This window comes from Crocodylus siamensis, chromosome 4 (genome assembly GCF_052110815.1).
Source record: "Crocodylus siamensis isolate JL-2025a chromosome 4, ASM5211081v1, whole genome shotgun sequence".
In the NCBI taxonomy this organism is placed as follows: Eukaryota; Metazoa; Chordata; order Crocodylia; family Crocodylidae; genus Crocodylus; species Crocodylus siamensis.
Window position 1 is genome coordinate 104,307,986 of NC_143398.1, and position 11,826 is coordinate 104,319,811.

The 11,826-nt window shown below is 36.8% G+C and overlaps 1 protein-coding gene across 1 annotated transcript in view; it reads left to right on the forward strand.

Annotated features, from left to right (window-relative positions):
- GNPTAB (N-acetylglucosamine-1-phosphate transferase subunits alpha and beta) overlaps positions 1 to 10,902 on the forward strand; it is a 79,052-nt gene extending 68,150 nt beyond the window's left edge. Inside the window, exons 17-21 of the mRNA XM_090043239.1 lie at positions 1,470 to 1,555; positions 3,424 to 3,522; positions 6,268 to 6,435; positions 7,394 to 7,484; positions 8,811 to 10,902. Coding sequence (XP_089899365.1) covers positions 1,470 to 1,555; positions 3,424 to 3,522; positions 6,268 to 6,435; positions 7,394 to 7,484; positions 8,811 to 8,888 — 522 coding nt within the window. The 3' untranslated portion in view covers positions 8,889 to 10,902. The remainder of the gene's footprint in view (positions 1 to 1,469; positions 1,556 to 3,423; positions 3,523 to 6,267; positions 6,436 to 7,393; positions 7,485 to 8,810) is intronic.
- Positions 10,903 to 11,826: the final 924 nt, after the last annotated feature.

An 11,826-nucleotide genomic window follows, 5' to 3' on the forward strand; every position in this document is an offset into this window, starting at 1 on the left:
AGCTTCTTAGTTGGTTTCCATTACTGAGCACATGCTGCTCAGTTCAGAGATTGGCAATGTATTTAACGCTGTTTTATCATATACAAATGTAACATGAAGGACTTTATCTAATATTTGAGTAAATGTGGTATCTCCTGTACAACAAAATGATCACACTGTGTACTTAGTCATAAAGTACCTTCCATGTAATTTCAAGACTTTTGAATAATTCCCATTGACTTTCAATGAGATTTGGGTTGTCAGTGCTTGAGTCATTTTTAAAAATGAGACCTTAGGCAGCAGACAGGTGTCACATTTCAAGCATTTCATATGCCTTTGAAGCCTTCTAAAAATACCAAAACACTCCCAAAGAGTACCTGTTGGAACGAGGTATTATTTAGAAGTGCTTCACTGCTTCTTGCATGTGCATGCTTTGCAGAGTGCAACAAGGAACCCATGGGTCCTCCACTGTCCCACAGTGTTTCCCTCTGGCCCTTCCCCCACACCTCCAGGATGAAGAGATCAGGGCAGAAAGAGAAAGAAATGGAAATGTAGATTTGAGAAGACTTCCGGTATTCGGGACAACACAGCCCAGATTGTTTTGCTTGTCTTTGCAAGTCTCACACCTTTATGATTACACCTTTATGATTGTATTAATCTAGTTCTCACACTTTCAAAGATTCAGTTCCTAGATTTACCAACAAGGTAAAACTTTGAAGGAAGACATAATAAGGGATAGTTTCAATAAACTTGCTTGATATAGGGTAAAAGTAAATCTGAGTAGTTAGAAACAATGTGTAATTATTTTGATCCCTTTGGAGAGCTAATAACATGTCACTAATCTAAGTACTAATTCATAATGGACTAACATTATAATTTTTAAGACCACTTCAGATAGCAACATAATAGTGTTTGGCTTAGTACAGACAGAATTCAGTTTTATTTTTGTTGTTTTTCAAGGCTAAATTTCTAGCAATGAACCTAGCTTTGTAGAAAACTTCCCTTGAGAATAGAGATTTGATTCCCAGAATTGTTCTTTTAAAATAGTTCATGCTAGGAATAATAAAGCTAATACTTACCAGCTGCTCTTCAGAGCTTGTCTGGTCAGTTTTATTGGTTGGCATTGAGTGGCCTGCATCAGAGGAATGCCTAAAACAGCTGTCTAGCCAGCTACAACTGGTAAATAGTGTATTGGGGTGGAAGGCAAGAGTGTGTGTGTGTGTGTGGGGGGGGGGAATCAATTTTTTGTCAAAAACCTATATTACTTTATATAATATTGGTATGTATTAAAATTCCTTCTTTTTCTGCAGAAGAATGTTGTTTTCACAGTACATAAACAACAAATGGTCATTGCTGTTAAAATGAAAAGCAAATGTTTTGGTAGTTTTCAGTTGGTAGTTTGGGTTGTTTTTCCTCTTTTTATAATATCGATCTTTTTCAACAGGCTTTTAATAACATAGTGTATTGAGCCAATACTTGTTTTATTACAGCCTCCAGTGACCAAAAACCTAGTGACTAATTGTAAGCCTGTAACTGACCGAATTCGTAAGGCATACAAGGATAAAAACAAATATAGGTATGTCATATTACTCTTATAAAAACAATTGTAAAATTTGTAACGTTAAAAATGTAAGGTACAATACTATTATAGGATAAGAACATTTAATAAGGTACAAATACATTGTACATGTTGAATTAATCCAAAAGTTATTATCAATGGCACTTGAGCAGAAATGACCTGGAGAAAAGACAGCAATGATAAATATTTATGTATGTTTCATTGTCTAAAATGATCTGGAATTTTTCAGTTTTAGTGATAACATACTATTCAATAGTCTATTTTTTTCATATTGAACATATTTCAAGGAATGAGCTATATTTAGCCAAATTCCTCGTCCTGGGGCCAAATTTTGATTCTGAGCTATGCAGCTAGGAGCCAAGTCGCTCAAGTTGTCTGTATAAATCAATCTCATGCAGCAGTGACTCATACCGAGGACTGTTGGTGCGCTACAAAGGATCTTCCCTTAAGTCTGCAGGTGGCAGTTGTAAATCTACTTGAGCAGGGACCTCAGTGTCATCTTCCTACTGGGGCAGTGATACTATGGAACAGGATAAACAACCTTTTCTGGCTGCAGGCTGGAGGTGGAAGGGTAGGCAGCACAACATACTGCTGCTTGTCTCTACATCCCCACAGGGAAAGTTCCCAGAACTGGTGCTTCTCCCCACAGTAGCATGAGAAGAGAATCTGCTGCCAGAGTTCATCCTGTGGCAGTGGCCTGGGAAGAGTGACCACAGAGGGCGCCCTCCACTGCCGAATGCCACCAAAGCCCCATGCCCACAGAGAGATCCACAGGTTGCATGGGCCAGATCCAGCCTTGCAGGCTGTAGGTTGCTGAGCAGCTGAAGTGAAAGGTCGGATTTGACCTTTGATGATGATAATGATAATCATGTCTTGTGGTAGCACTGAACAGAAGTTATAAATAAAAACATGGATTCCTCTTATTGGAATCACTTTGGGCAGTGGTGATTTGATTCCGTCAACCAGCTGATTCCATTAAAAGGAGGCCCTTTTTTTTTAAGAACACAGATACTCACTCTTCCCTCACAGCCCTTTGGCCCTGCTCATGCCTCTCACAGCCCTGCCAGAGGGGGTCCCCAGCTGCCAGGGTTATGGGGCCAGGGATCCAGGTCCACAGCCCCCTTATCCTGGCAGGAGCTACTGCAGTGGAGCAGAGCCTGGCTCCCCACCTGCTGCTGCGGACCCGCACCCCCCAGATCCATATGCAGGGTAGGGGTGGGGGCAGGCAAGGGCAGCGGCATAGGGTTGCACCCCTCAAAGCCCCTTACCTGCGGGAGCTTCTCTCCAGGCTGCCTGGAGCCATGTGCATATACAGTACATGTACACGACACCCCTCCCCTGCCTGACTGCCTTCCTCCCACACTCTGCGAGCCTGCAGAGGGCTCCTCACAAAACTGCAAAATCTCCAGGCTTCTCTGGTAAAATGATTCTCGAAACTGAAAATTTTGATTCTAATATGAGCGATTTTTATATGTAATAATCTACAAATGGTTTTGGTTTTCCCATATTGATTGAAATAGGCGGCTGATTCTATTAACCAGCAGTTCTATAAAGTTGATTCCACTGTATTATCAACATTTTAGACATAACAGATAAGACAGTGATAACCGTTAGAGAGGGGCAGAGGTAAGGACAGATGAGGGCTACAACAGGGTAATAAGAAAAAATGATAACCATAATAAAATTGTACAGAAGAGCACCAGCTGTAGTGAGTAAAAACTTGGAGATTTAAATGATAAGCCATTTGAAAAATAGCCAATCAAATATAGAGTGGCAAAGAAGTTAGGCATTTAATATATACGATTACATCATATTTGCAAAATCCAGTTTGTACTAATTTAAAAAATTGTTTTACTAACACTAAGGTTTGAAATAATGGGAGAAGAAGAAATTGCCTTCAAGATGATCCGCACCAATGTTTCTCATGTAGTTGGTCAGCTAGATGATATAAGGAAAAACCCCAGGTATAAATTTCTTGATATATACTTTGTTTAACATTTGCTTTTATTTTCCTGTTTAGAATACATCAACTGGCTGGGTGTTATAAAACTTATATTTACTAGCTGTAAGGAAATCCTGAATAGAAACAGCTTTTTCTTAAATAAAAAAAATCAGGTTGAGCTCTTAATTTAAATAAAAATTGTTCTCTTGCACTGTGGGATTTAACATTCACTTCTGTTAAGTTTTTTGTGTTTAAAATTAGCAGCAAACTTCAGTTACTATTAAGACTTGCATTTCTGGATAGGACTCTTGAGGGTATAAAGCTTATTGCAGGCTTTAAAAAGAATAGGTTTCTTTGTGGTGTGTCCTATATGTATTTTCATTTTTAAATTATAGTATTTGACGATTCGAGCACTTCAGAGGAACTTTTTGAGACTTTTTGTTACAAAATCAGTGTAGCGATACATATGGTGCCCTCAACTACAGTTAGCTTTGCAGGAAAAAGAAAGCAAAACACAATGTTAAATATTAGCCTGCAGTTTGTCCCCTCTCTCTTCACTTTGCTTTTGACTTTCTGGAGCAGTGGTCTCCAAACTTTTTTGATCATGCACCCTATCAGTAAAAAATTTGAACATGCACCACCAATATATGTATATTTTTATAAATATGCATCTAAATAGAAGTTCTAATATTTTCTTCCTGCACCCCAATGGATTGTATTGCGCACCCCACTTTGGAGACCACTGTTCTAGAGTACCTTAATAATATATGAGAGAGTGAGAGCATAGAATTAATATGAAGCTTCACTTTGTCCACTGGTACAGGAGCTTGAGCAAGCCACTCTAATTTCTCCCTGCTTTCCTCATATGTAAAATGGGCATCATAATCATATTTGTAAAGCACTTATGCAGTGTCTTTCATCTTATGAGCTTAACCAATGTAAAGATTTTCGCAGAGTCCCTCAAGGAATGAGCAAAATGGTACAGGGATTGGTTTTGAAATATTCAGAATTACTAGAACTCTAGATTCCAGATCCTGGCAAAATTTGAGCCAACTTCCACCTTATAAAGTAAGTAAATAAAATTCCATTCACTTGACTGTGACAGTGTCAGACGGCGTCAGGTTTTAAAAACCTTAAAAAATTAAGGTGCTTTCTGTTTTTCTCTGATATTTAGTATCCCAGTAATTTGCATCATTTTAATGGGACATGGTATCTCTTTTCTGTACACCATTTTGTAGACCAGTGATTCTTAACTAGGGGACCATAGCACTCTGGGATGTGAGATCCTTTCAAGAGTGCTGCAACATGCCAGTGTTAGCCCTGTTAGGTGTACAAGCACGATGTACAAGATCAACCCAGAAATTTCAAATAGGAATCCACAGTGTTTAAAAGTTTGCTCTGTTGTGATCTTTCTGAGCTTTCTGCACCAGAAAAGTTGCTCTATTGTTTTTCTGTAGTTAAAAAACAAAAAAACTAAGAGCGTTTTCCAAGAGCTCCCTCAAGTCTAACAAGGGGTGCCTTTGTGTCTTAAAATGTTGCGAACCACTGGTGTAGAGAGAGCAGTGTGAGCCAATTATCTTGGCTCCAGCTTTAATTCTGTAGCGATGGGCAAAGTATAAAGGCTTCGGTAAACTCCTTCACCCCAGGGAGACCAGCATGTTGGTAGTGGAATTTTATGTGGATCATCTGAACCATCTCTTTGAAATGACAGGTTCTACGTAAATTACAAATATTTTCTATACTTTTGGAAAGGGCACATCATACTATTCAGACTACAGCAGCTGACTAGAGCCCATTTCTTTACAAAGGTTAGCAATTTCAAGGCATATGTTAGCAGATATGATTTCTCCCTCTGGGGAAAAAGTAAGGCTCTTGTATCTTGCAATATAAATAGGGTACATAACCTTGTCCGTAAGAGGGAAAGGGCATTTTTGCTGCCAAACACTGGCTCACAGTGGCCAAGGATACATAGTTGTTTGGTACACTGCATGCTTCTTTAGTTACAACAAACTGAAGTACCTTGGATCTCGGTGTTTCTACTCTGAAAAGGTGACTCGACGCAGGGGATACTGTATAACATTGGATCCATATTCATTGGGTCACAGTAAATGTTAATTCTGCCCAGTTTACCAAAAAAATGTACAGTATGTTTTTTTTTCTGTCTGATAGTACTGCAGGGTCAGGCTAGGATTTACAAGACAAGTTCTCTCTGGCTTATGTTGTCTTTCTTAGTCAAAGATCTCAAGGCCAAATTCTGCTTTTAGTAACATTGTTGCCTTCCATGATTTTACTTAGAGTTTCTCAAAATTATGAAGTAAATGGTAAAGTAGTCTTAACACCTTTATACAGTGAAATTGACTTTGCTGCTCATCTTACTGTGAGAAATAAAACACACTAGTAGTAGCCTCTGAACTAGTCTGACTAGTGTTGTAAAATGGCTTCCAGTTTCTGTAGTCTGTATTCAGTAAAATGGTATGAGATGACAGATACTGGTACCAATTAGAGGGCAGTTTTAATCATAGACAAGATAAGATGCAAGTGTAGCATGTTAGGAACAACTCTGACTCTTGCTAAGCTGGCAAGAATCTGAGAAGGCCCAAACCATTGACATCTAAAAGGCTTATTTGATATTATGCAAATATAATGAATGCTGCTCCATACATTCTAGTTTATCTGTACCTATGAACAATGCTATTTGCATTCTTAGTTGTTAATAAAATATTTATTTTAGTAAAATCAAATTAACAGTGTCTTATTATTTTTCTAGAAAATTTGTTTGCCTAAATGACAATATTGATCATAGTCATAAGGATGCTCAGACAGTGAAAGCTGTACTTAGAGATTTTTATGAATCCATGTTTCCCATTCCATCCCAATTTGAGCTGCCAAGAGAGTATCGGAATCGTTTCCTTCATATGCATGAACTTCAGGAATGGTAAATTTTACATATTCTCTTTCAGGTTACATGTGAACTACTGCCCTGTATTGGTATCTAACCCAGTGCATTGAGCTTATTAGTGCAGCTTCTGTGTTTCTAGATGTTGTCTTGGTGTACTTAGTTTTGGTGATGACTGAGAGTTTGCACTTATATTAATTTTTAATATAAAAAAGTAAAAAATTGTTTTAAAAAGCAACCAGTTAAAAGCACAGAACCCCAAGTGGGGCTAGTCATGAAAGCAAACCTTAACCAAAGAAGAGCAATTTAAATAGAGTAAGAATGAGGAAAACGCTTAGACAGCCTTCATTTCCACACACCCAGGATTACACTTCAAAGACCATCTGCCTCCTCCACTGTACACAGTGGCCTAGCAGGATGCAATCTGCTCCATGTTTTGCTTGAGGGCAAAGTGCCCAGACTCAGAGGCCAGATGCATTCAAACTAGATGCTGAAAGAGGCAGAAGGTGTCATCAGAGCCAGATCCAGCATTGCTATCTTAGCCTGGCCAAGGAGGAAATGGATTGGGCAGATTATATCCCCTCAAGCTGCCTGGTATGAGATTGAAAAGATGCATGTCATTTCACCAAAGTCTAAGTCCAGTACACCAAATAATGATAGATATCCATTTTTAGCTACTGTGGAGTGTAGGCATAGCACTTAATTTCAGATTTAAGACCAATATAAATATAGACCAAGATATAAATATAGTTACTGATGAAGTGATGCTTTGGAACCAAAGAAAATGCACAGATCTTATGGAACACATAGCAAATCAGTGTTTTGTTTTTTAAACCAGAAGTTATATAGTATCAAGTTGTTGTTATACAACAGTGCCTTCTTTCTCTTTTTCTAGTATTTTTACTTCACGGAATGTTGGAGAGCATGCAATGTATAGATTCAAAAATATAAATCTTAATCTGCAAAACCTATCTCTTTCTATTTTTTCTTTGTACAGGAGGGCTTACAGAGACACGCTAAAATTTTGGACCCACTGTGTTCTAGTAACATTGATAGTGTTTACAGTCATCTCATTTTTTGCTGAACAGGTAAAAGTTATAATTTTATCCCGATAAATAACTTTTTCTATTACATTATAACAACCTTAGAATTAAAATTTACATTCTGTTTTAATGGGCTTTGAATTCTGATTCTGAATTTGAGCAATAATTGAAATATTGTTTCATGAGAGAGAAAATATATGTGGAAAAGAAGTTTAAACAATAAAGGATGGAAGAAACTATGACCAGAATTTTCAGAGTGATTATAGGGTTGCCTCTGTTTTTAGGTGTTTAACTGTAGATTCTTTAAGAGCCTGTTTTGTTTTGTTTTTTTCAGAAGGCAGCTTTTGAATACTAGGCTTGCTAAAATTAAGATAGGTTGAGTGCTTAAAAACATCAATCACTTCTGAAAATTGTGGCTCATTAAACAAAAGGTAAAACAAAGAAGAAAAGAAAATACTACTCAGTTGATCCAGACAGTATCCTCTTAAGGTGATACAGGCCTGGACCAAGGACCAGTGAAGTAATTAAAAAGGCTTATTGAATTTGGTAGGCTTTGGAATGGGTCCCAAGAAAAATAGCCTCCAGTTCTACAGACTTTGGTACATAAAAGTACTTTCATGCATATGAGTAGTCCCATTGAACTCAGTGGAACTAATTGCATGTAATTGCAGGATCAGGGTCTTAGACAACAATTTGTCATCCTACTAATAACTATGTTTGCTTTTTATGTTTCGTGTTGATGATGAACCTTATTTCTTTTGTACTTTTGTATTTAATGAAAAAATAAACAAAAAAATTAAAAAAAGAGAAATTATACCCTGCTGTTGTGGTCCTGTTCTTTTCCTGTGCATCTAATCCGTGTATTCTACTACGTTACTTTTGTTCCCTTTTTTTATGATCTTATGAGGGGAGCATGATTCTCAAAAGCTTTACCTGTTATGTTTTTATTCAGTAATATAAAGTTTTACCCACAGCTCCGTTGGTTAGTTTGCAGCTTTTTGTAGGTACTTTGGGACTGCTGCTGTACTAAAAATGTGGTTTAGGAAGTATAAATGGGTTCAGTGTGCAAGGTCCAGATATCTAAATTAAAATATATGCTTACAGTATCAGTCTTGAAAATATTCACTCCCATTATTTGCTGTCTGCCTGTAACGCTGTCATTCAGCACCAGTGAAAATAGATGAGCCTAATCGATACGAGTGTGCAGAATTGCTCCCTTCATCTTGTGGAATGAAAAAATATAATATGTAGTCTCATGTAGTTATTTGCTATAAAATAGCTGATGTTTTATGGAGGTCACAGGAGCATAGTTTGAGCAGCCCCTGCTGCTTCTGGGGAGAACTAAATACTAATTTCTTTTTAATTTTTCAGCTAATTGCACTTAAACGAAAGATTTTTCCGAGGAGGAGAATCCAAAAAGAAGTTGGTCATGAACGAATCAAGGTGTAGAAGAGCTTTATTTGGAAATCAGTCTACCTCAAGATATAATAATAAGCATTTAAAATATTACTTGCAAGTGTCTTTTATGGTGTGACGTTTAACTGGCTTGACATGAAGAAAATAAGTTAAATGCCCTTGGTTGTATTCTTTATAGCACTGTTTGTGGTAGTCAAGCTATTTAGGTTATGACAAAGGAGAAAACAAGATGGAAGGTGTATGTATATTGGCAGTTCTTGAGTGGTTTTACTTTACAAGAATCAGCTCATGGGCATGTTATCCTTTTTATAAAAAGGGTTACCAAAAGAAACCTAGCTGCATTTACAGCAGTGGACATTAATAAAGTATGATGTTAGAAAGTGAAATTGTTTGGGATCAACCAGCAAGGTGTTCATGACCTTGCATTCCAAATCATTCTGCAAATTTGTTATTGGTGCTTCTTCCAGTTTTAGAAGAAAATTAGTGGGTAATTAATGAGCTTGCCATTTAAATTTAATCAATATTTAATTATATTTATATAATATAAAAATAGTAACAATGCAGCCTCAGAGGTTGATATGTATAATATGTATCCAAATTAGGATATGATATATATATCCTAATGTTATAATACCGAGCTGTGGAAGAACCAAGATTTTTTTTAAGATTTTGTTTTTCATCCCTGTTCACTAAATTTCCAGGAATACTGTGATGTAATTTTTAGGCCTAACTACAGAGACAGGGCTGTAATCAAGTAAAAGTGGCTAGCATGTATTATTATTTTATAATCATTGTAAATCTGCAAATAAAAGTGCCTCTCCATATGAATGAATAATTTATCATTTTAATGTAGCAATTTATTAGAACAATGCTTTTCTTCTAAATGCAATAGTTATAGTCTCCCATCAAACATTTGGTGTTTTTAAATTTGGAAAAGTTCTGGCAGTCTCATGTTTTCTCAAGATATGGTAGATTAGTAAGATTTTAAAAGGAAGACAATACTATGATGCTCTTCAAGCAGGTGTTTCTGGCAAGTAACTTAAATCATAGTATTAATGGTATTCTAAAATCATATCTTTTTTGTAATTAAAATGTAAGATGTAAAATGTGTGTGTTGTAAGATATCAACTTGTTTTGAAAGCAACTAAATCTGTCTGAAAAATAAAGTCATGTTGGTCTATTCTGTTTTTGTTCTATAGAAAAAAGAAAGTACATCCAGTTCAGTAAATTACTGATTCGTGACTTACTCTTTATAAGACCTTTGCAATTTTCACAAGTTGAACTAACTTTCTTATTATCCAGTCCATACACAAACTGTTAAATTTTACACGTATTTTAAAATACAAGCATTTTTATCTTTTATTTGTAGGATGCAGCCAAGCTTCACGCTAAAATACCACAGATATTTTATATTATCCTGTGATGCATCAAAGTAAACATTTAGCATCTAAAATGAGCAGCTTGTATCTGTAGTACTTTCAGTTGTTTAAAGTCTTTCATGTAGGCATTGATTTGACACACAATTACAGAGAAGCCAGAATGAAATCAGATAAGGTATATAAAGTTTACATTGGTGTGCCCTAAATTGGCTCAGTTTTAAAAGAATTTCTATATTCTGCATTTTAATTAACATAAAATCATGTAAACAAGAAATGACTGGGTGAAAAATAACTACAAGGTAGTTTTTCAAAGCTTTCTGCTAAGTTACATGTGCAGTTGACTAACTTGATAAATGTGGCAGGTTATTGTGCAAATGTTCCTTTAATTTTTGCAGTTTAAGAAAACAGTAGTGAAAGTATGTTTACAATATTTTGCTTTCTTGCAGCAACAATATCCATCCAGCAGAAGGGCTATAGATTGACCAAAAAATCGTATTTCCACATCTGTGTCAAAGTTAGTAATGTTTGCGTCCCCAAAATATCAAACAAACCAAAACAAATGAGGGTCTGGGGGAAAATCAGTATTTTGGTGAATTGGAAAGACAAAAATGTGTCTGGATTTATATTAAGTTAGTGGAGAATACAAATTAAATCATAAATTAAGACTACCAGTGTGTATTTATTTTGTCTTATGTATTTTGGACTTCCAATACAAACTTCTGATATGGAGAGCATATTAGAAGCTACACAACATTTGAGAATGAGAGAATGTTTCTGGGACATTGCTTCTGGGCTTTTGTACATGCTGTAATTTTTTATGAGCAATATGATTGTTTTTGGCCATGTGACAAACACCTCTTTGTAAAGGGGGACAGTCAGGAATGCTATCCCTGTTTGCTGTAAACCAACAACAGTTTTCTATCATTTTGGTCCTAAGAGTTGAAATTTTATTTAAAAACTTGCTTTTAAAATGACAGTTTTCAAATAGGTCTCAAAAACAGGAAAAGTTTGCTAAATTTAGCATATGGAACAATATGAAAGCGCAGCAAGGAAGAGGAATGCCATACCTTGCTTTGTTTAAATCTTAAATTCATCACTTACTGCACTGGTCACCTGTTAAAAGTTTTGTTCCAAGAGCTTCCACCGCGGCTCACGATGTGGCAGCAAAACTGGGTCATCTTTAATATTGTGCTGTATAGAAAGTAGCCAGTTTTTTAATGTTTACTTTGATCTAAACCTGAAATAATATACAGTTATTTTGCTGCTCCATTCCTCACACCTCCCAGACTCATTTGGGACTGGAGGGAAGCAACTACCTTGCTCCCTGCTTCTTCCCCAAACTGGGTACTGTCTTAGGGAACAGGCTGGGGGCTTTGCCCTATTGCTCCCTCTGCTCCCCACCCACTTCACAGACTGCTCTCTAGAGAAGACATGGGTAGTCATTCCTTGCAGCTTTGGTCCTCCCACGCCATCCCTTCCCAGAATAGGAGTAAAGCAACCACTGAGCCCTAAGCCTTCAGACTGGAATCAACCAGATCTGGTGAAAGCATGAAGAGCAGGGGAGAAGGGGCAGCTGCAGACTAACTGCCCTC